The sequence below is a fragment of the Garra rufa genome, chromosome 9, assembly GCF_049309525.1.
Source record: "Garra rufa chromosome 9, GarRuf1.0, whole genome shotgun sequence".
In the NCBI taxonomy this organism is placed as follows: Eukaryota; Metazoa; Chordata; class Actinopteri; order Cypriniformes; family Cyprinidae; genus Garra; species Garra rufa.
The window spans coordinates 47,355,765-47,381,552 of NC_133369.1; the positions used below are offsets into that span (position 1 = coordinate 47,355,765).

Consider the following 25,788-nt stretch of genomic DNA (forward strand, 5'->3'; position numbering starts at 1 on the left):
AATCTAATTAAGAAAAAACAAATTTTGCAGTGTGTTAACTGAACTTTAAGTATTTTGCTTCTCAGAGTTACAGAATGAATATCAGTTCTGATTTACCAAAATACCAAATCCTGCAATCAAAAGTAAAAAAAAAAAAAAAACACAAATTCTTCTGATATCAAACTATTGGAAATATACACATTCATTTTACATCTCTGTTTTCTTACTGTAACAATCGTCTCATTTTCTTTCTCACACAAGGCGTGAATTTTAGAAGAATCATCTGCAACGATGTTGATACTTTAACATTATTTCTGAGAGCTTTGAAATAGTTAACTCTGAGCAATGAAAAATTCCTCTTCAGTGGGCTAGAGAAATGAATACCTTTCATATCCTGTAATTATCTCTAGTTCAAGTGGAGTTCCTGACCATTTATGTATTTTCTGACCCTGCCCTGGTGAATAATTGAATGAATTTCCCTGGTGGTCCAGGTGATTATTGCTGGATTGATGTTGGTCCAGCACATAGCTATGCAAAAAATGCCTGTCAACCAGTATGGTCTTTCTGGTGAAGCTGTTAAAAAACCTTAAGGGGACACCAGCACATCCATAAAACAGCATATGTCCTTTTCAACAGAATGTTTCTTGTGGCTACAGCATGCAGCAATGAAAGTGAGCCTCCTTACAGCTGTGCAGACTTTCTGCTATCAATTCTCAGCACATTTCAGCAAGCTGTAAAAGTAGGGTTGAACTTATGATAAAAGCAACATGAATCAACATTTATGTAGATGAGATTTCACACCCCTTTAAAATCCTCTTATATCTTCCAAGATAAATCTCCCCTGAATTCAGCAGCTCAACATGATTTCTTCCCACCACCACCACATGGGACACCAACTAGCAAACAAATTGCCATTAATACCATCAACAATATTCATCAAAGTTAACTTCTGAGAATAGTGAACAAGATGTTGCCAAGAAGATTCCCAAGGAATGTGTTATAGTAAAAGAAATAGCAATAGGAAACGGAAAATAATGTGGACATATGTTAGTCAGTTTACAAGAATATCATTTTGCACGTTGTCACTTTCCAATTCATGTGATAAAACTGGTAAAATTCTCAATTATTTTTAGACAATCACTTGGATAATGAAAAAGTGGGGTTTTTATATGCCAGTATGTGGACATATGTGACCATGGACCCCAATACCAGTCATAAGCGTCAATTTTTTGAAATTGACATTTATACATCATCTAAAAATGAATAAATAAGCTTTCCATTGATGTATGGTTTGTTAGGATAGCACAATATTTGTCAGAGATACAATTATTTGAAAATCTGGAATCTGAAATATTAAGAAAATCACCTTTAAAGTTGTCCAAATTAAATTCTTAGCAATACAAATAACTAATCAAAAATTAAGTTTTGATATATTTACTGTAGGAAATTCACAAAATATCTTCACGGAACATGAGCTTTACTTAATATGCATTAAAAAAAGATAATTTTGACCCATACAATGTATTTTTGCTATTGCTACAAATATACTCGTGCTACTGACTGGTTAATAGAATGTTTATTCAAAGATCTGGTCTTAAATAATGTTCTCAAAATGTTAAAGCAAAATGATTATTGACAGAACATTTTCCTTCTAAAACATTTTAGTTAGATGTTCATCTAATATTTTTAAAAGATATATCTTGTTCGGGGAACGTTCAAAAGTAACATTCCCATGGTGTTTGCAGAATGATAAAATGGAATATTCTCCTAACATTTGTATAACCAAGAGAAATTTAGCAAAAGATTCTCATAACATATTTTTGTGAGCTGGGAACAGGTGTGAAATTAATGCTGCAAATATCATATTATTTCATGTTTTTCAAACCTTTAGAGTTCATTTTCTTGTATGATATTGACCAGTTTTGTAGGTAATTCCATTGTGGTCACAGCAATTGATCATGTTAGATGATAACTGACAGTTTCGTTTCTCACAGACAGGAAGATGACCGCTACTTTGCTAATTTCCTCTGGGCTGTTATGGTGCTTGGTTGTAAGCAAGTATTCCCTGTGGATGCAGAAATGGATGTATTGTGTTGCCATTGATTATGTAGCTGCTGTGTGATAAATATGTCACAGCTTCTGAGAGCGTTATCAAGTGCGGTGGCATGTGTGAGACTGTTGCGAGCGATCAGGTAGGCACAGGACATTGTTCACTAGACAGCAGCAGCGCTGAGCCACTGCCAGTCACTGCAGGTCTGGGATGGCAGTTGTAAACACGCAACACTCTTGACCAGGATGCTTTGATCTGATGGAAAACATAAATTATGAGAATGTTTAACAATTGGATTTTTCTTTACCTGTTAACTGTCAGTTCCACTGAAAATGACATTTTCAACTTAAAGTTTAAAGTTTAAGCTTAAGTTTTGTCTCTTTTTAAAAAAGACACTTGACAGATTTTTGTAGAAGTGAAAGTAAAAAAAAATTAAATAAGGTTTAAGAAGTTTAAGTTAATGAAAACATCAAATGTTAAAATATAAATGTTAATATTTTAATTCAAATGCATGTTTTTCAAAACATGTTAAACTCTAAATGCTAAATGCTCTTCAATGCTGTTTCAAATTTGTTGGTCAAAAGATGCTGTTTCATGAGTTGTTGCCTTTTTTCAACTGTACTAAAACATAAAAATACCATAATATTTTTGCAGATTTGTAGGAAACATGTTAAGTTCACATTCTTGTTTTTCCAAAAACATTGAAATATTTGTTTCACGTTGGAATGTCTGTTTTGTTTTGGTCTGTGTGATTCCACCTACTGCCAAATTACCCAATAGTATTTCAACACCCTGGGTTGCCAGTTGGCGGAAAATACACTGTACTGCAGCCATGGAAGTCAGCAAACAAACTGGGTCAGAGATTGCAGATTCTACCTGACCTAAAAAGCCCCAGCGCCCTATGATCAGAGGAATAATAAAACACGGATAAATCAATAAATCAACTCTTACAGTGAAAGGCTCATTGCCTACCATTGTCAGTTGGACTTCTTCCTGTTGCATGTGCTCTGGCTACCCATGTGACTTCCAAATCTTCTATACTTATCTTGCTGGATCTGTCCGTTGCTTTTGAGATGGTAAACCACCAGATCCTCCTGTCAACCTTATTTGCAAAGGGCACCTCAGAAACCACACTTCAGTGGTTTGAGTCTTAAATCTTCAAGGTATCTTGGAGAGGTGAATTGTCCAAGTCGCAACATCTTACTACTGGGGTGCCTCAGGGCTCAGTTCTTAGACCACTTCTCTTCTCTGTCTACATGGCATCACTAGGTTCTGTCATTCAGAAACATGGCTTTTCATATCACTGCTATGCTGATGACACTAAACTCTACCTCTCATTCCATCCTAATGATCCAACGATAAGCTGCTCGCATCTCAGCTTGGTCTAACAGACATTTCTTGCTGGATCAAGAACCATCACCTTCAACTCAACCTTGCCAAAACAGAATTGCTTGTGGTTCCATCAAACCCATAGTTTCATCACAATTTCACCATCCACTAAGGCACATCAACCATAACCCCTTTAAAAGCAGCCAGAATGACTTCTGATCAGCTGATTTTTTTAGACCACATTGCTAAAAACTGCAGATTTGCTTTATTCGTCATCAGGAAGATCAGGCCCTTTCTTTCGGAACATGCTTCACAACTCCTTGTTCGTATCGTATCATAACTGAGCAAACAAAATGGGTCAGATATCGCAGATCCTACCTGACCTAAAAAGCCTCAGAGTCCATCAAAAAAAGCTCTGTGATCAGAGAGAGAGAGAGAAAAAAACATGGATAAATCAATAAATAAACTCTTACAGTGAAAAGTTCATTGCCTACCATTGTCAGGTGTACTTATTCCTGTTGCATGTGCTCTGGCAACCCATGTGAGCATCAAGTCTGAGGAAGAGGCGGCAGAACAATAATCTCTCTATATTTTGAATATATCCAGTATAGTAATATAATATAATAATATATTTTAAATTTGGACTGCAGTACCAATTTCAACCACCAGCTGTCAATATTACATACTGCACCTTTAAAAAAAATTCTGAATACCCTAATAGACTGTTTAATGACAGGTTCATTATATATTGTGTGAATGTAATAGTGCCAATATTCCAACACAGTTTTTTTTTTTCTTGAAGGTATGTGCATATTCTGAAATTGACTTTTATACGTCAGCCTACCTGAGAAATATCTGCTTGCGTAAAATGTTTGACAATTCGCTCCAAAAAAAAAAAAAAAAAAAAAAAGTAAAAAGTGATGGAGAATTAGAACGGTCAATCTGTTAATTGTACAGTAGCACTTTAATTTAGGGCCAATTCTCACTGTTAACTAGTTAACTGCATAATTCTAGCATATTGGCTTCATAGCACATATTAATGCCTCATTCTGCATGACCATATTTTAGATCCCTTAAAACTACCCCATACCTAAACTTAACAACTACATTACTAACTATTAATAAGCAGTGATTAGGAGTTTATTGAGGCAAAAATCATAGTTAATAGTTAGTAGTAATTTGAGAATTGGACCTTAAAATAAAGTGTGACCAATTGTAATTTGTAAACTATGCATAGACAAAATGGCTATAGAAAAATAGGAACATTTTTGTCAGGTGCTTGAGAGATCTCTTTGAGAAACTGACATTTCCCCACAGGAAATTGATTCATTATGTCATACAAGCCATAGTTTATCACTGTCAGAGCTCGCCCTATGAGTTACGAGATGGATGATGGATATTTAACATGTATGAATGCTTTTCCTGAGGGAAAGTTTGTTGTTACCTGCCCAGCGTCTCTCTGTTATAATATCAGTTGATGATCTTTGGTAACCTTACATTTGTTTTTATGCAGGAAATCAATATTGCTTCTCTTTTTTACATACAGTATATCTGATTCTACATCACAGCTCAGTACTAAAAACAATGTTGATTTTAAGCATACAAAGGAAATTAGCTTTTTTTATATATATATAAAAAAAGCTTACAAATCTAATGTTGGTTTTTGTACATGATCTAAAATCTGTAAGCTAGAGCTTTGCCTAAAAGCCAAATGCCAAAAAAACCCCAAGGCATATTAATGATGGATGGGCACTCTTTTTTCAATAACTGTTAATAACTGTTATAATGATCATAATGGACATAATGGACATCATGCGTCGTCTCATCTGGACCTTGTTTCATGTGATGTAACCATAAATAGTAATGGTAAAAAAACAGTAACTGAAACCTCAGACACGCTTTTAAACTGGAACACACATTTCCTCAAAATTACTAAGAAAATTAGATATTTTGTTCATATTATAGTAAATCCACATGGTGAGGTTGTTTGATTAAGTTATCTTGTATTCCCCTTCTTGTCTCTTTTGTAAAAGACTGATAGATTTGTACGAGCATCTCAATTTTCTCTCTTCTTTTACAGAAAATGCTGCAAGGGATTTGTTCCAAACACTTTCTATTCATTTCCTCTCTTTTTCCCTTTCTTCATCTGCACTGATTTGTACATTTACAAACCAGATCATGTCAGATTTTACTTATACTATTGTTACACTCATGCCAGTTTTCTGCAATAGCCTATGCTGTAGGTGATATTTAAAACAACAGCAATTAATACTACTCACTCTTGTCCTACACGCTAGACAGTAGAGGGTCATGTAAAGACAGTGTGTGCCGGTGAAATGGTTTTATTTGTACTGTCTTGAGGGATCATTTAAATGATGGAGCCTCCAGCGAGTGTAAGTAAAACACTGAATCGAGCTCTAGTCTGACATATGGTGAGTCAACAGGGGCAAACTGCTGACTGACCCAAGCAAAACACTTCAATCTCTCTATGCTGTGCTTCACTGCTCCCTAGGGCTTGATTGATTGATTCGCCAGCCAATCAGAACACATCAGTCCCCAACACTAAAGGCATCCATTTATATACAGCCTGTCAAGCAGACCCACAAAGGGAAAGCTGTTGTATAGCTTGCGCTCTAAAAACATACCTTCTATAAGGAGCTTGGATATATATCTATTATACGCTCGAATAGGTTGAGTCAAAGCAAACAGTCATTTACTTTTCCCCTTCCAACTTCTTACATTACACTATTCTTTGGCATTCACTGCACTTAACCTACATTGATGCCATTTCGCTTATTGTGCTGTTCTTTTTTTGAAGCTGATATTTCTACTTTTCCACTACAGTATTTCCACCTCAAAGTTAAATTGTTAAATTGTATTCATTGCTCTCTTCCCCTTGTGTAGTGCACCTCAAATCTTAAATATATATAAAAGAATGTACTTGCAGACAGTTATTGAAATAAACGGCCACTTAATTGTACAAAAGAGTATACTTTCATGACTGTTTTTAGCACTGTTAAGTACGGTATGGCACAATACGATACGATACGGTACGGTACAGTATGGTACAATACGATACAATATGATTTGGTTGATTCAGGTTTCAGAAGTGGACATTCAACTGAGACTGTCTTGCTCTCATTTGTTGAAGCCCTAAGACTGGCAAGAGTGGCTTCCAAATCTTCTATACATATCTTGCTGGATCTGTCTGCTGCTTTTGACACAGTTAACCACCAGATCCTCCTGTCATCCTTATTGGCAAAGGGCATCTCAGAGCTGCACTCCAGTGGTTTGAGTCTTAAATCTCAGATAGGGCATTCAAGGTATCTTGGAGAGGTGAATTGTCCAAGTCGCAACATCTTACTACTGGGGTGCCTCAGGGCTCAGTTCTTGGACCACTTCTTTTCTCTGTCTACATGGCATTACTAGGTTCTGTCATTCAGAAACATGGCTTTTTATATCACTGCTGATGACACTCAACTCTACCTTTCATTCCATCCTGATGACCCAATGATTACTTTCAACTCAACCTTGCCAAAACAGAACTGCTTGTGTTTCCATTAAACACATAATTTAATCACAATTTCACCATCCAAATTAGGCACATCAGCCGTACAGTAACTCCTTCAAAAACAGCCAGAAACCTTGCAGTTGTGATTTATGATCAGCTGACTTTCTCATACCACACTGCTAAAACTGCAGATTTGCTTTATTCAACATCAGGAAGATCAGGCCCTTTCTTTAGAAAAATGCTTCACAACTGCTTGTTCAAGCTCTTGTTCTGTCCAGGCTAGACTATTGCAATGCTTTCTTGGCAGGTCTTCCAGCCACTTATATCAAACCTTTACAATTAATCAATTTTTAATGAGCTGAAAAGAACGCACGTCACACCTCTGTTTATCAATTTGCACTAAAATCCAAGGCGTTAATGTTTGCCTACAAAACCACCACTGGCTCTGCATCCCTTTACGTAAATTCACTACTTCAGACTTATGTGCCTTCTTGAAGCTTGTGCTCTGCAAGTGAACGGTGCATTATTGTGCCATCCCAATAAGGCACAAAATCACTTTCACTGACTTATACATTAACTGTTCCCTCCTGGTGGAATGACGTGCCCAACTCAGTCCTTAACCATCTTCATGAAAAGGCTAAAAAAAACCTCTTCCATCTTTATTTGACCCTCTAACTCTAGCATTCTAATTCAATTATAAAAAAAAAAAAAAACTTGACCCTTTAAGACTTGCACTCTATTCATTTTTTATAATTAGCAAAAAACAAAAAAGCACTTACATAGCACCTGCATATCATTGCTCTTTTGTTGATATTGATTGCTTCCATTGTCCTAATTTGTAAGTCGCTGTGGATAAAAGCATCTGCTAAATGACTAAATGTCAATGTAATGTAAATATGATATGATATGATATGATATGATATGATATGAAACCACAGCTCAGAAGGCAACAGGTTAATAAAAAAATGTGTTTTCTCTTTTCTTTTCTTTCTCTCTCTTTTAGGGGGGATATTTGAATCCATCGAAAGTGGCCCATCTGGTGCTGAAGAACTTGCCTTTAAGTTTGCTTTAAATACAATCAACAGGAACAGAACTTTACTGCCAAACACCACACTTACATACGACATCCAAAGGATAAACATCCACGACAGCTTTGAGGCCTCCAGAAAAGGTAAAACCATCTCCAGCTGTCAACTGTCTTTGGCGAGACTCTACATGATCAGGGACAAATGTGCTGTGAGATATATGAGGAAGGACGTGGGCTTTAGATTGAATTCATTTAACCACAGGGGGACATCAGTAGCCGTCTGGTGCATTTGCAGAGAGAATTGATTGGTTTTAGGTAATGAGTCAGAAGGGGTGATTCAGTGAACTACTGATACCCCTGAGACAGGTTCGCAGGCTGCAATCATCTGTCATTTACACGCTGGGGAAACATCTGAATTCTCTTATAATGATTATACACTCCATTAGCCGCTGCCACTGTAACTGTGCTTTTTTTCTCGATGCCAGTTTATTTAAAGATTACAAAGACGCAATTAAAACACAGTGACTTTGCCAAAAAAACTATGGGGTATAAAAGTAAATGAGCTCAGTGTTACTGTTGTCGCAATAAATTTTGTTTTGGATGCTGTAAGTAACTATGAATTGGGCTCTAGTGTTTCTATTATAACAAAATCACAAAATAAAACAACAAAAATAAACATTTTGTCCTCTGTCTTCAGCTTGTGACCAGCTCTCTCTGGGTGTGGCGGCCATCTTCGGTCCCTCCCACAGTTCTTCGGCCAATGCGGTGCAGTCCATCTGTAACGCTCTGGGGGTGCCGCACATCCAGACCAAGTGGAAGCACCAAGTTTCAGACAACCGTGATTCCTTCTACGTCAGCCTTTACCCAGACTTCTCCTCCCTCAGCAGAGCCATTTTAGACTTGGTTCACTTCTTCAAGTGGAAAACGGTCACTGTGGTTTACGATGACAGCACAGGTGAGAGCTCAATGCTTTAGTGCTCATAGTGTGGTGTGATTATTCTCCAGCCGTCCTTAGGCAGACTGACCCTTTGGCCTGGACTATGCACCATTCCCTGGTCTCCGTCTGGCCTACAGTATGGCCAAACCCCCCTGGTTGACAGGCTGTGTTAGAACAGTAGGCAGCAAGTGCTACCACAGTGAGGGGTACATATGCCATATGCCAGAGGTCGCCTCAGGAGCAGACTTGCCAACTAGAGGATTTGCTGCCAGATTTCCCAAAGCATTCACTCAGCCTTATTCACAATTCTGCACAGCAACAACACACTATTATTCTGTAACACTGTGTTCATACAAATGTGGCCCAAATAAGGACTAAGGCACACTGCTTAGATTGACTGAAGATCATTACTAGAATATATACTGTTGGTTTAGTTTCAACAGGTTTATTCACTAACCGATTCATTCACAGTACCATGGTGACTTTTAAAACAATTAATAGTCTGTTTCTCCTATATTACGTAGCTAAAAAACTACAAACAAAAATCCTTATTTCACATACAGACTAACATTTTGAATTGATTTCTACAATATTGTAGTTTAAAAGTGCTGGTTACAAATGACTTTTTGAGAGTCACTGAATCATTCACTCAACCAATTTGTTCAAAATTATCAAATCATTCCGGAAAAAACAACAACAAGCGATTGTCCTTATGAGTGAGTCATTGAATAACTCACTGGATCAAAAACTATTAAAGCCCATTTAAATCATCTTAAAAAATACAACCTTAAAAGTCATAATTATGAGATTAAAAAAGGTCAAAATTATGAGATACTAAGTAATAATTGTAATAAATAAATAAATTACTAAACAGGGCAAAAGCAATAAAAATAGGTTCAATTATTAGATTTAAAGTCTGACAATAAAATCATATTTTGCAACAAATTTAGTTTTTAAGACATAACTATGACCTTAATCTAATAATTTTGACTTTAGTCACAATTTAAATTATTATACCATAATTATGTCTTAGTTTTTCATAATTTCAACATAGTATCTCATTATAATGATTTTTTGCCTCATAGTTATGACTTACATTGATAAAAATGATTCTGTGGTGAGGTAAATACTACAGAAAAACAAATGTAATTTCTGCATGAAAAAGTTAGTTCTGGCAATACTAATAATAATAATAACATAAACAAGTACATTCTATATTAGTTCCTAATTCAAGCTTGTAGAAATTAAAGCGTTAAATACAATTAGAAGCAAAACCTACTCATCTTTTCAAATACTGGTCTTCCTATTAAGCATTGGGGCATAAATAATTAACAAAGTTTATTTAATTTATTTAAATAATTACTTACTTACTTACTACTAACTATCAAATATACTATATACTACTATATCAATATCTCATCTCACCAATATCTCATGAACTACAAGCTGCTTTTGAATTACTGTAAATTAATTTGACTTGAAATAGGCTAGCCAATTCTACAGCTAGAAATACGACAGTAGGATGGACAGGATCATGGTTAAATGCTCACGCACCGATTCCACAACTGAGACTGAGGTCTGCTTGAGCATCACAACTGGAGTCTTTCTTTCCACGCTGTACAACAACTTCATGAACGAATGCAAACAAGCAAATCAATAGCCATAATGGCATTCCCTAATGGCTCAGCTCTGAAATGGCAGAAGTGGACTGGCAGCCTGTAACACAAAGCTCTGTCAACACTGCTCAGCTGTTAAATTCAATATTGTGTTAGAAATGAATGGCAGTGCACACAGCACTTTTTTTTTTTTTCTCACATGCGGTAGAGTCTTCAAAACAAAAGCTCCAAAAGGGGGGTTTTGCAATTATGCCATAGCAGAAAGTTTTTGGGGTTCACAAAGAAACCTTCAGTAATTTTTCTTCATGTAAAAAACATAATATTCTAAAGAAATCCTTTATTTCACTACTTAAAGAAACATTTTCATTGTCCAATGGAACGGTTACATGAATGATAAAATACTTCATGCAACTATAGATGCATGAAGAATCTTTAGACACAGCACAGAGTGTTATACAAAGGAATTCAGGAATTCAAAGGTAGCTCATATATACAAGCGCCACTGCAGCAGTTAGTAAACTTAGCTCTGTTTGCTGGATATGTCAGCTATAAAAGAGCTCTGATAAATTATACTTTGATATGTGAGTTGTCAAAGCAAATGTGAGACGTCTAACATAGCGTGTGTCTGCATTGCAGAAAACAAATGCTGCTAAATTATTTAATGTGTCAAGGGAATCACATTCATAGGTTATGCATATGCCATTCATGGACAAACTGCATCAGCAGAGAGGAACAGTGCACACAAATTGACATGCATTGCAAAGAGTAACTATTTTAAAAAGTAAAAAAGAAAAGCTTTATAAATGACTACTGTGACATAGCCTTAAGGGAATATTCAGGGTTCAATAAGTTAAGCTCAATCATTTGTAGCAAAATTAAAGGTTGCAGAGAGTCACTTACAATGGAGATGAATGGTGGCAATTTGTAAACATTAAAATACTCAGTTTTAAAAGTGTAAGGGTTATTAGGTAAAAGGTTATTCATAAAAGTGAAAAACAAGTGAGATACAACTACTGTACTTGTACTTGAAAAAAAAAAAATTTATTTAAAAATATATATAAAATAAATATATATTTTTTCAAGTACAGTAGTTGTATCTATCAGTAGTATTCTACAGAAATTGAATAATAAAAAGTAAAAATAAAACTCTATAGATATTTTTATGACTTTAATGTGTCACTACATTTTAGTAGTGTGCTATGCAGATTTACATACAACAATATGGACGATATATCAAATCTCTATTCAAAGACACTTTATACAATATATACACTATATAATACACTATATATCATCATACCACCCAGTCTTCTATTGGTAGTCCTTTGAAGTCATACAATGGCTTTGGGTAAAGCACAATAACAGTCTTTCACTTTTGCTGCAGCTCTTAGATTTCCTTCGCACTTATATTTGGTCAGTTAATGTGACCAATTGCTATTGTAGGACTTAAGAAGACTTGAAATGCCCCATGGGTCATATGAAGTACTTTTATGACTTTTTTTTTGTATAGTAAAATGAAAAAAAGAGAACTTTGGGCCAACCCCACATTGATGATTGGCTATTTAATACATCAGCACAACAAAAGAAAATTGCATTCAACAAACCATTTAATCCGTTTCAATTTATTCAGCCTGAGTGTACCAATCCCGTGGCGCTTTTCATAGCCCATCATATGCTCTAACAGTGGCCACGAGATTGTTTAGACAGCTGCAGTGCCATGTTTCCAAACAGGCATCATTTTTTAGGGCTTTGCTGTAATGTCCTAATAATTGCTTTGATAACTGCTGCTTTGAAACTGCCATTTTTATTGCTAAGAAATAATTCATAGTCCTAATATCATTTTAATGCCAACCATTGTAATCTGAGCCTCTCCACTGCTTATGTGCTAAATTTAAACTAATAATGCGTTTTTAAATGAGTGGACGATTATGCCTGGGGGAAAATGATAGTTTAATTTAACCTAAAGATAATTTTATTCCAGCCAAATCCTTTAAAGACAGGCTAAAATCTGTCAGCGTCTGTTAAAAAAGCCAATCAGTTGAACAAAATGCATAAGAATACATATCCACTCCCAGATATTTATGTGAGGTTTCATTGCTCCATTACGACCAAGTCGGATCTTAACTCAACAGAAGGAGCTTTAATCCTCAGTGCAGTTCTCAAATATCCTTCCAGATCTTAGAATACCTCTGATATTAATGAGAGAACAGTGGTCTAGATGTTTCTTCAAAGTGTAAAACATTTGCATTTTGTTGTGCCTGTGACCTGTTTTTTTAATCTCGATCAATTTGCTCTACACATTTAGTCACACATAAATACAGTCAAGGCTACATTAACCTTGACCTTCCTGTCTGGAGCGCTCAGAGCTTTGAGTTAGAAGTCAGCTTTCACGTTCCTCTTCAATTAACGCCAAAGGAAAGCAGCATTCATCTCACATCACTGGCTCAAAGCAGCACTCCTCTGGAGGAGGACCAGACAACCGCAGAGGATTACAAGTCAGACAGGCCATTTTTTTGAGGAACTTTGGGAGGGAGCACTTGAATGATGAGTGTTTCCACAGATATTTATTACGGGCTGTTATGTTGCATGAAAGGTGGATTCCAGACAGGTTTTAATAAAAGTTTGAGCTGATGAAATATATATGCTTTGTTAAATATAAATCAACAAACAGTTGGAAGGTATTAGGCACAATCAATAAAGATCACCACATGTAGTTTTTCATTTACGCAAAGGGGTAGAAGAGCAAACTAGATTCAAATAGTTACCTGCGGGAAGCTGTATAAGTTATCAAATTAAAATGCTGATAAATGCACTTTAACAACTTTAACAGTTGTTTATTTTATGTCATTATTGTATATAGTATTAAGTGTAATAATAACCCATTAGTATTGATTGGTGGGCTAATTGCCCACTTGCATTTTCACATCTGCACAACAATGATGAAACAGGATGCCATTGCTGAAAACCAGATGTTTTTGAAACAGTTTTGTAAGTTAAGGTTCATGATTTCATTTTTACCTTTTCAACTTTTTTTTTTATACACATGCAGCAACACTTCTGTAAAAAAAAAAGAAAGAAAAACAAACAACACGAAATTATAAAATTAAAGTAGGCAGATGGTTGGTCTCCCAGCTTGGCCAAAATGCTTAGGCTGGTCAGGTTTTTGGGGCTTGTCTGCTGGTCAGGCTGAGAGATCAGATGGCCGACCAGCCAAATCAGCGAAATTGCCAGCTTTATTTCATGCAAATTGTAAGGCAGTTAGCTGTCAGCAAAGCTTGTTTTGTTCTCTTGCCATTCAGGGGAAATCCCGGTGAAGCTTGTCTTAATTTGTTTAAAGTGGTCTCCTAGCCAAAAGCATTGGGACACCCCCTTCTAATGAACAGGTTTAACTACGGTAGTAATTACCACGAGTATCAAATCGTAATGTTTAAGCATATAATCATATTCTAGGGAACACAACCCTTTTCTATTCTAACGTGACAATGCCTTCTGTATATAAACCAAGGTTCAAATAGAAATGATTGATTCAGTCAGTGTGGAAGAACTTGACTGGTCTGCATAAAGCCAAGTCCTAATCCCAGTTGAACACCTCTGGTGTGACTTTATCACCAAACACCAATGAGTTGTACATATGTGTACAGTCATTTTAGACACTGGTGCAACGGAGATAGAAATACAATTTTTAAATTTGTGAATTATGCTTGCATCTTTGTTGCCACAGTTTTGGAAGTGCCTTTTTCTGTTCTAAAGAAGGGGGTGTCCCAATTCTTTTGTCCGTAGTGTATGTACAATCATTGGTGTTTGGCAATGAGATTTTGGCTCAAGGTCTGCATTTAAAGTCACACCAGAGGTGCTCTGCTGGGATTAGGATTTGGCTTTATGCAGACCAGTCAAGTTCTTCCACACTGACTGAATCAATAATTTCTCTATAAACCTTGCCTTATACACAAAGGCATTGTCATGTTAGAATAGAAAGGGTCCTGTCCAAACTGTTGCTATACAATTAGAATCACAAAATTCATTACGTGCTTAAACATTAAGATTTGTACTCATGGAAATTACTAAAGTAGTCAAACCTTTTAATTAGAAAGGGCTGTCCCAATACTTTTGGCAATATAGTATACCTATAGCTAGTATAGCTTGACCAGCTAAAAAAAGGCCAAAAACACCTCTAAAATCAACCTAAAACAAGTGAAACCAGCTAAGTAGCATAGGTTTTTTAGTTATACTTTTATTACTTTGTGTTCAGCAGATAGTAATTGAAGTTGATACTGCAAATTGTTAGCTAGTTATATTTTTTTAATAGTGAATATGCAGATTTATAGCACACACACGCACACGCACACACACACACACACACACACACACACACACACACACACACACACACACACACACACACACACACACACACACACACACACACATGTTGGGTTTACATGTTTTATGGGGACATTCCATAGGCGTAATGGTTTTTATACTGTACAAACCGTACTTTCTATCACCCTACACCTACCCTACACCTAAACCTAGCCCTCACAGGAGATTGTGCACACTTTTACTTCATCAAAAAAACTCATTGTGCATGATTTATAAGCCTGTTTCCTCATGGGGACCTGAGAAATGTCCCCACAAGGTCAAAATCTACTGGTATTCCTATCCTTGTGGGGACATTTGGTCCCCACAACGTGATGAATACCAGGTACACACACACACACACACACACACACACACACACACACACACACACACACACACACACACACACACACACACACACACACACACACATTGATATTTTTTATTTTATTTCTTTGTGTTACATGCAACCAGGTTAACTAGAGAAAAAAAAAACAAAAAACAAAACACACTTGCTGACACAACTATGCCATTTTAGCTTGCTTCTACAAGTCTTTAAGCTTTTATGACTCATATTTCACAGGACACAAGTGCTTTGCATCGCAAATGCAGTGCTGTACCACCAAGCAAGTTTACTATGCCAAAAAAGCCATACATATTGGGATATTTTTGGGTTATAACAGAGAATTGTACAAGGTACAAGGAGTAATCGATACCTTTGTAATCATCAAATTTGTGTGAAAAGTTGTTGGTGTTTAACTACCACTAGTGTTCATTTCAGCAAACAAAATAACAATATAGATTAATTGGAAAAACGTGCCTCTGCTTACATTTGTAGTGCCAATCACTGGACATTTCATACTGCCGCAATATGTACAGCATTCAACAGATTTTAATGCCACTTACTGGATGTTACACTTTGAAAATGTCTGAAAATGTAAAAAAAAAAAAAAAAAAGCATTGTACGTCATATTCTAAAATTTCGCCACAGGATGTTTTTTCAAATTGGCGCATCTTACAGTCTTATGACATTTGGGACAGGAACAGTGTAGGTTTCAGTGCAGGAACAGTCTGAGGTTTCTTGTTTGGTCCTGAATAGTTGAGAAACTGAAGATGTAAGTCCTCCATTGTGTGAAGTAAATGAGGGCGATGGGAATTTGGGGGCAACCTAGATATAATTTTTTTTCAGCTGATGACCTTTTGAAGTGGGAATGTGGTGTTTCATTACATTAGGAGGTGGCATTTCACTGACAGGAGTGTCCAACATTTCACTGGGAGATAGTTAATGGAGAAGAGAGCAAGAGAGTTAGAAGAGAGATAGATAGCGAGGGGACATGCAGCTTAACAATTTAATTTTGCCAAAAATATTATGACTTTAAACATCCATCCTTATGCCTTTCTTATGTTCTTCTAATTAGAAAGATAAGAATTAAATGAAATGGAGCTTTCATATAGATGGCTCCAAATGATATTTCAGATGTTCTGTTGTACATTTAAAAGAATATTTTATTCAAGAAATGACAATTCTGTCATCATTTACTAGCTTAATGTTATCCAATTTTTTCTTCCATTGAACACAAAAAAGAGCTTTTTTCTCTGATTGTCCAAGCTGCACTCCTCCAGAAAATAAAGGTAATAAACAAATCTCATTTGTCATATTCAGATTCCTCACAGCAGGTTATTTTGCAACAATATTTGGCAACAATAAATGATACCATTTGTGTTCCATTAAAGAAAAAATGAATCTTTCAATATCAGGGTGAGTAAATGATGACAGAATTTCCATTTTTGGGTGAACTATTCCTGTAATTCTGTAATAGCCTTATTTATATTCTCTCTCTCTCTGTCTCTCTCTCCCACTTAGGTCTGATTCGATTACAGGAGCTCATCAAGGCTCCATCTCGTTACAACATCCGATTAAAAATCCGGCAGCTACCAGCAGAAACAAAAGATGCCAAGCCCCTTCTTAAAGAAATGAAACGAGGAAAAGAGTTCCATGTGATCTTTGACTGTGGTCATGAAATGGCAGCTGGCATCCTTAAACAGGTGAGTCACTTCCATTATCTGATTTCACACTGACGATTACAAAGACCGGATTTGGAAAATTCATTTAAAATTTACTGATATAATTAATATTAATTTTTTTTTTTTTTTCACATATTAAATCGCAAGAGTTAAGAATCCTATTCATTATCTGACTTAAAGAACAAAAGTGAAGGACAATGTTTATTTTTTTATTATTATTTTTTAAATAATGTAGCAGCAAGTTACATGTACAAGTAGGATACAATGTTACGCTATTCTGCTGAGGAAAAAATGCTGGATAGTTTTAGAATCAGTCAAACACAGCACTGCTGAGCTCTCTACAGTCCAAAGGAAATGTCACTCTATCTATGTTTATCTGTAAACCACCAAAACTTTGAGAACCTTACAACTTTTCCTAATCATGAATGTTAAAGCAAAACTGTTGAAAAAATGATAGATTGTTGTGAAGAGAGATGAGTAAATAGGACTATTGCAGTTCAGTGTCTTCATATGCGTACATATGAATTCACTACATACACAATTTTCTTTCCTACAGAAAACTTGATATATCCTTTTCCCCCTTTTTCCCTAATTGCATTTCCCCCTTTCTGTTATATAAAGATTGCATTCGGTTGCAACTGTCTTGGAAAAAGTTTTACCATGCCTTAGTTATTTAGATAATTTCCAAGCCTTTTATGTATAGATTTATTATTGTTCTACTATTATCCTAGACCCAGACTTTCAGTCTTATTAACTTTGAAAGTATGAAAATCCATCATAAATGATTAAAGTTAAAAAAAAAAAAAGTTGACAAAAGGTTAGTGTACTTGCTTACCAAGAAGATGAGAGTGTCAGTGAAATGTATGCTTGTTATGGAAAATGAAAAAAAGTTATGTGTGAAGTAAACAAAGAAAATAAACTAACATAGCCATTTTCACCACAGGATGCTTCTAAACACAACACATACTTTGAAATACTGATATAATTGTGAGAAGGCAGAAGTGTAATATTTAATCGCAGAAGGAAAGTTTGTTGAGTCATACTTTAAATACAGATTGACAAAACATAGTCTGAAACTGTAAAATACCTTCAAAGTTTGAAGGTTAGCAGGCAGACAAAAGACAGATTTATACCTGAACCTTCAGAAAATAGCTACCTAGTTTTAGAGCTGGTGAAATGCAGCAATGCTGAGCTCTACACTACAGTCCAAAGGAAATGTCACACTATCTGTGTTTATCTGTACCACCAAAACTTCACTTCAGTCTCAAGCAGGGCAGTGGTTTGGTGGAACTTTATGTGCTTATTCTCAGAGTGGGGACTGAAGAACTCCGTAAATGATATAAAGACTGTGTTGTGTTGTATTGTATTGTTCTGTAGAGGATTTAAGCCTCTTCAAGTAGAGCCGCAAACACAATAACCTAAAAGCTTATTGAGAGTTCATGTCAAAAACTATAAATAATTTCCCAACAGTTGCCATAGTTCCAACTATAGCGTTAAGAAGATAAAATAACATAGCATTTTATTCAAATAAAATAAAATATCAAATAATAAAATAAAATGAGAATATATATCCAGAATCCAAAAAGAAAAGAAAAAAAGCTTTCTTTGTATAAAATATCAATAAAATAAAACTTTTTAAATAATTTCCCCCCCCCCCATTTGTTTCTTATGTTTCAAAAAATGTAATGACATAGAACAATCAAACAAAGAAATACATAAATAAACACAAAATATTTTGGTATAGTAAGTTTTTTTTTTTTTTTTTACTCAAAACCACAACTGCTAAAAACTGCAGAAAATGTAAAGACATGGTCCAAAATTACTATATGTGATTTAGATTATATTTATGTACTCTTAGGAGTATATAAATGCAATATCACACTCGTAAACATGAGATATAGCTGTATATTGGCACAGCTGTGATTTGGTTTAACAGTTTGACGGCACGAGTGTGTAAATACACAAGAAACAACAACAGAGTTTCTTTAAAAACCCTCTTTTGTGCAGAACTAGTTCCTTCCGCCACGGTTTGACAGTTGAACAGCTGAGCCCAAGCCTCTGTTACTAACTCAAAAACGTCACTTTAAAACTAGTAACGAAAGTACATTGAGTTGTTTCATTAAAGGCTTATTGTATTACTGTTTTAAAAGCTCACTGTGTTATGTGTAGTAGAATATTATGAGAGACATAGTCTGAGTGCGTGTGATTACCTGCATCTGATACAGCATTCATTCTTCAGATCAATCTCATATTCACAATAAAACATTAGTTTGAATGTCTGCTGAGGAAAGCGTTATTTTTGTTGTAATATCCTTTCATCTGTTACGGGTGATTTCTGATGACAGCGCTGCTCAGTGCATTTGTTAGCTGTGTCAAGCTGTTGTGGAAAGAAAAAAAAAAACTTCCATTTATAACAGTGTTTATTTTTCAGTATAAAAGTCTTTACTGCTGACTCGTACAAGCAGTCTTTTGTCACCATCTAATGGCAGAATAATGTAACTAAAATCACCATCACGAGTATTTTCAATACTAAAAACTAGTATTAAATACTGCTGTTAATTATATAAATATTAGGTATTGAATAATAAATATTGAATAATATAGTCAGTGTTCTGATATACAGCACTGAATTTAAAAAAATAATGATGAGATTGTGCCAAAACTATTTGCTCTGAAACTCATAATAGATTGATGAGACCAAAGACTGCCTGTTACATTTACCCAAAACTAATTATATCTCATGTTTAACAACTATAGAGACATTAGAGCCAGTGGTAGATTCCAGAAGATCTGGCCAAGGTGAGGCTTCCCTCGGCAGGTTCATGAACACCCGCTGACGCCCTGGAGCCCACACGTCCGAAAACGTTGATGCAAATTTTAACAAACTGCATATTTGAAGTATAAACAAGTACATTCTCGCCTGAAACCTCTTAAAAATACATTCTGTGACACAAAAAACAGTATATTTTTTTAAATTATAGTGGATTTGGGTGTTCGCCATGACACTTGCTGTGAGAAGTACCACAAGCGGAGTGATACAATTGCAAATGGTGAAACGTCTGTTGGAATTCTGACTCTAATATCGCACTCGTATTAGACAATCAGATTTGAGGACCAGAAAGAACCGTTGTATAAAATATAATACATTGTCACCAACCAATTTTGCATTGCAAGGTTTGGTCATACAGTTTACTTACATACTTACTCAGAAGTGTATGGGAAGAACTTATTCAGCCAGATATGAATTACAAAAATGAGATGATCTGACACATTGCTTTATTTTACATTTACGTTTTTCCACTCCTAAAATGTGGCTTGTCTATATTATTCCAAGCTCTGCTGATATGGTGATTTGATCCTCTTTTTATGCTTTGAAGGAGAAAAGTGCATGCATTGTTTTTGACCTGTTAATTCATTGTCTCTTTTGATCTTGTGTGTGAGCTTGATTTGTACACAATCAGTGAAGTGTACAGGTTTTATTGATTACCCATCAGCCAGTCAAGCTTACATGCTCCGTTAGTCAGTTTGCATGTGATTAGTCAATAGGATAATACTCATGATGTGAGGTGCCCTACAAGATCAGTGCTTTTAACCACTTCTGCTCCTAATATCTACAACATTTGCTATATTTTATTTCGGAAATGATTTTTAAAGTTGTAAATAACACAAAGATGATTAAAATTCACATTTACTTGCCATTTCTATAATTACTTGTGAAATGTACTAGTTTCAAAATAAATCCTTCACTTTCACATTGCAATTTAATCTTAATGGGAAAGACTGATTAAATAAAGTTTGCCAAACAATGTAAAAGGATATGCACTCCTAGAGTTCTGTGAATAGTCTCATATTAGAGAAACCCAAAGAGAAAACTGATATTTCAATGTGTGACTTAACTGTGAGAATTTTCGCCCAATTACAGGAATAATCAAATATTAAAGTGGGTATTATTCAGCCAGAGATTGACTCACAGACCTCCTTAATCAGTTTCAGACCACTGAAGTGATAATGAAGATACTCATTATTAGTGGCAGTGGATATATGCTTCTATAATGGGCAGCTCTCAGAGGGTTTGTGTGATATCCACATTTGAAACTTTTGGCTTTGTGAAGTCGTCCACACTTTTGAACTTTGCAAAATCTGCTCAGGCTACAGAGCCATTATTTCCCGACCATATGTTTCACACAAGACTGAATTTAATAATTCATTTCACTTTGGGGCTGATGATGGCAATGATAACTGGGTCTAGCAAGGATGTGATATTTCAGATATTTGAATCTATCAGATTAATTAATTAATTAATTAATTAATTTATTTATTTATTATTATTATTATTATTATTATCATTGGTTTCAATTTAGTAGAATAAAATAATAAATATGATGAAAAAATAATGTTAGTTTAGATTTATTGTGTACTGAAAACAATTATACTACATTTATTAAAATAGAAGTAAAATTGCTGCTGTATATTTGTCTTCTACATAAATTCCCTTTTCACATTAAATGAGAAATCACATTATTTCATGGACTGTGGGTTTTGTTATTATGTCTAATATACTTTGAAGTGCTCTGTCCTTCTAACAACAGTCTCTTTGCAAAATATTCTGTGATTAAATGTGCCACTCAAACTGTTAAGATCAGACTGACCAGGGACTTGTTACTGTTATAAAATATACTTCAGCCACTCTTTTTCCAAACTTTTTTAGAATTATTATTATGCATTTCCAGAATGCTGGGTCAAGCACAAGATGCTGCAAAAGATGCAAGGAATCCTTCTAATGTGTTTACACAAAAAGCAATAGAAAAATAGCGTAGAGGAATTCAAAAACATGTTATGTATGAACGAATCTGAGACTAAATTCCAGACAGTTTGCCGGTGTATATTTTTCTGTGACATTTTCTGTTTAGGTTACATCGTTTTGCCAGTAGGTGGCAGATTCTTTCTAAAATGCTGATTGAGTCATGAATTAAACAAACACCACTACTGCATTGCAGTGTCTCTGAAATAGCTTTGTTTGGAACTATTTTCGTTGGTGGCAGAAAAACAGAGAGTTGGTTGTGTATTTGTCACCGCAGTTCTGGCTTGAAATGTCTGTTGAGTGGCGCTATAAATGTAATGATCTGTGACATTTTTTAAATAATGTATCGTCTGCATTACACCTAAACCTACCCGATAATATGAACAAAAGCGAATGTGACATAAACATGCAATTGCAAGCATGCCGTTTTGGCTTGTTTTTCGATCTTTCAGGTCTTTCATCGTCAGTCATGTTTTTTTTTTTTTTTTTCATGGGATTCGTACCCAAGGACTTCACATCCTAAGTCTAATTCCATGCCAACTGAGCTATGGAGCGAGCTTGTTACCTCTGGTACACGAAACATATGGGGGTTTAGCAAGAAGGGTTACAGCTGTGGCCAGAAACAAACCAAATTAAATGTTCTACCTATTCGACTGTATTTTATTCATATCTGCACCTACCCCTACCCTAAAACTACCCCATACAGTAATGCAAAAACAGTAATTACTGAGCTGTAATTCTAACTGTGTACAAGAATGATTACAATTGCTCGCCGTTTTACCACCTCTAGTGTTCATTTCTGTTGGAAACTGCAGTGATATGTATTTTGCGTCTTGCGAAAAAGTTCCCACACTGTAAAAAGTTTTCACCAGTTTTAACTTAAAAACTTAAGTTTAGTAGCTGTCTTACAATTTTAAGTTAAATCAACTTAAGTCATTTCAACTCGCAAGTTAAATCAACTAATTTTTATTGTAATAAGTTAAAATGACTTATAGTTTTAAGCTGATTTAACATAAAATTTTAAGGCAGCTGCTGAACTTAAGTTTTTAAGTTGAATCTGGTGAAAACTTTTTACAGTGCAGAGGTACATTTTCATCATGAGGCCAGGTAGTATAAAAAAGTACACTTATTTTGATGTTGGCTAACATTTAGTTGTAAGTAAAATGCAAATAAGTGTCAGAAAACATTACATTAGGTAAAAACCACTAGAACAATGTTACATATTTAGTTGACTTGTGTACTTACATTATCCGAAATGTTTTCAAGAATGTTTAAATGGCCTTGTTTTGCTACCATGATTTTCAAACCCATCCTGCTTCATACTACAGTGATGTTAATAAATCTTTAAAGCTCATCCATGAACATGATTTCTGCACAAGTCCTGTCAGATTACATTGGCTGTGGGGATGAAGACGACAACTCCAATAATTCCACACTCAATCAAAGCATCATCAAACTATGCCTTTGTTTCTTTGTTTGTTTTGAATATGCACCCTCTAGCCACAAGCCAAAAACGAAAATTAGCCCATGATTTACTCACCCTCAAGCAATCCTAGGTGTATAAGACTTTTTTTCCAGATGAATACAAACAGAGGTATATTAAAAAATCTTCCAAGCCTTATAATGACTGTGAATGGTGGTGTCGCATGCATGCTCACAAGAGAGTAACGTTCCTGCAAATGACATAGAACTCTCTCTTGTGAATGTGCCTATGACAGTTAGCAGAAGCTAGAGATTAAGGTTTATAAAGTTTTAAATATGGATATATTTTTTCACACAAATGCAGTTTTCTTTAGGAGGCTTTGTGGAGTCATGTGGAGTACTTTTTATGATGTATGGATGCACTTTATTTTGCTTTAAAATCTTGACCACCATTCACTGACATTATAAAGCATTTACTGCCATTATAAACCAATTGGAAGAGGCAGGACATTTTTTTTTAATATAACTCAGATTGTATTCGTCTAAAAGAAGAAAGTCGGTAGCACTTTATTTTACAGTCCTGTTTCTCATGTACACACTACTAAAACTACTAATACTACTAAAAACACTAGGTTAAAAACTGGAAAAGCTTTACAGCATACACTGTAAATGGCACTTAGAACTGCTCTCTCAAAGCAAAATCCCTGCCGTTATGTCCGACCCAGGATCTGAGTAATACAAAAACTACCTAAACATTGGGTTATTATGTCTGACCCATGGGAGCTGGGTAACACTAAAAAACTACCCAATGACTGGGTTGTTAAATTTACCCAAGAGCTAGGTAACACAAAAACTACCCAAACACTGAAAAAGTAACCCAAAAAATGTACCCAAAAGGCTTTTTGGTTAAAAAAACAACAACCCAGGATTTGTAGAGTGTATGCACTTATTTTAGTAATTATAATAACTAGGTAATAAATAGTTCCTAACCATGAACCTACCCCTAAACCTAACCCTACCCTATGTAGTTACCTTATATTACCAGAACTTTTTTAGGTAGATACACTGTAATTACACTATACATACATGTAAGTACACATATTGTAAAATAAAGTGAAACCAGAAAGTCATATACATCTAGGATGGCTAAACTATCCCTTTATGAAGATCATATTACTTTTGCAAAAAGTACCCTTTTTTAAAAGTATGCTAAATGAAGCTTGACTTTTATTACATTGTTATGTACTCGCAATTTTACAACTGTGTTGAGTTAACACAGCCAGAAACATAGGATTATACTACCTCCATATTTTACTCTTAGTGAGTCAGTTATATGCTAACTGGAATAATAGTGTACTTGTCTTCTGGTGTTCTGCTGTATTATCCATCATAATATCTCTATATTACTTCTCTATGACTAGGATTTTCATGAAATGACCACTTTAAGAAACAAGTCCAGTGCTATAATGATCTAAATTGTGTCCATTTTAATTCATGCTCTCCTGTTGGCTATCTAACCAACAGTTTTACTCACTAATGGTGCAAGTGCTGCCGGCTCATGAAAGCAAATATGAGTTTCCACCGGCAGTCTGTAGATGTCTCCTGGAGCTTTTCCAGTCCACCTGGACACGATACCACCTGTTATTAACAGCGCTAGACCACACAACAACAAATGTAATTACTGACCTGACCTCTACCCATTCTAATCACCCTCGCCAGGCTGACAGCAGTAATAATGTGTGATTTATAATCGTTCTAGCAGTCTGAGTGTGTATCACACACACACACCTGTGTCGCACAGCAGCTCCTGGTAATACAGCTGAAGATATCACAGGGTGAGCAATGTTAAAGACGTGTATTTCCATCCGGCGCACAGCGCAGGGCACAATTAGCTCACGTGCTAATACAGGATCACGTCTGTGATGTAGCAGCTGTTACCGGGCGCACTTGCACGGAGCCGCCTCATGTATGTTTCACATCGCCCTGAAGTGCGCACTAAACAGAGCGAATGCAACAGGCTGACACTTGGGTTTAGACGATTGTTGTTCCAACGTTTAGCAACACAACAGCTTGGCCCATAAATTAATTATTGTTATGGATTGAGTTGTCTGTCAGTCTGCGAGAGATGCCGTGTGAATGCGTGGTTGGGTTGGCGTGGGAACCCGAGAGCTCATTACAGTTATGGAGACAAACAAGCAATGAGCAAAATAAAATCCCATCTGCTCTTCTTTTAAATACTTCGCCTTCTCCAAGAAATCAAAGCTGATCTTAGTGCTTTAAAACACTCCTGATGTATATCAGCTTTTTAATGAACTTATTAGTATTATAAGAATTATTTATTAAATTATTGCTGCACTGAAAATCATATTTTGGACCAATTATAAAAATACTGTCATTTATAGCCAAATTATTTTGCTTTTCTGTAATTGGATGTACGGTTCGGTTAATGTTACATTTTCATTTCATATTAATACAATCAAACAAACAAATAAATAAATAATGTATACGCCCCCACAATGAACATCCCTTATCCGCTCTGAAAACTATACATTTCAGGAATTAAAACACTTTAGGTTAGGGAACACTATTCACTATTTACTAGTTACTTATTAGCATGTTTATTACTAGCATATTGGCTGTTTATTAGTACTTATAAAGCACATATTAAATCATATTTTTTTCAGCATATTTTTGATCCTGTAACCCTACTCCATACCTACACATAACTACTA

At 35.4% G+C, this 25,788-nt stretch overlaps 1 protein-coding gene across 1 annotated transcript in view; it reads left to right on the forward strand.

The window, feature by feature from the left end:
• The window catches only part of LOC141343281 (glutamate receptor ionotropic, kainate 2), a 232,558-nt gene that overhangs the window by 53,974 nt on the left and 152,796 nt on the right, over nt 1–25,788 (forward strand). The window contains exons 2-4 of the mRNA XM_073847876.1: nt 7,873–8,040; nt 8,594–8,851; nt 16,673–16,854. Of these exons, the coding sequence (XP_073703977.1) occupies nt 7,873–8,040; nt 8,594–8,851; nt 16,673–16,854 (608 nt within the window). The remainder of the gene's footprint in view (nt 1–7,872; nt 8,041–8,593; nt 8,852–16,672; nt 16,855–25,788) is intronic.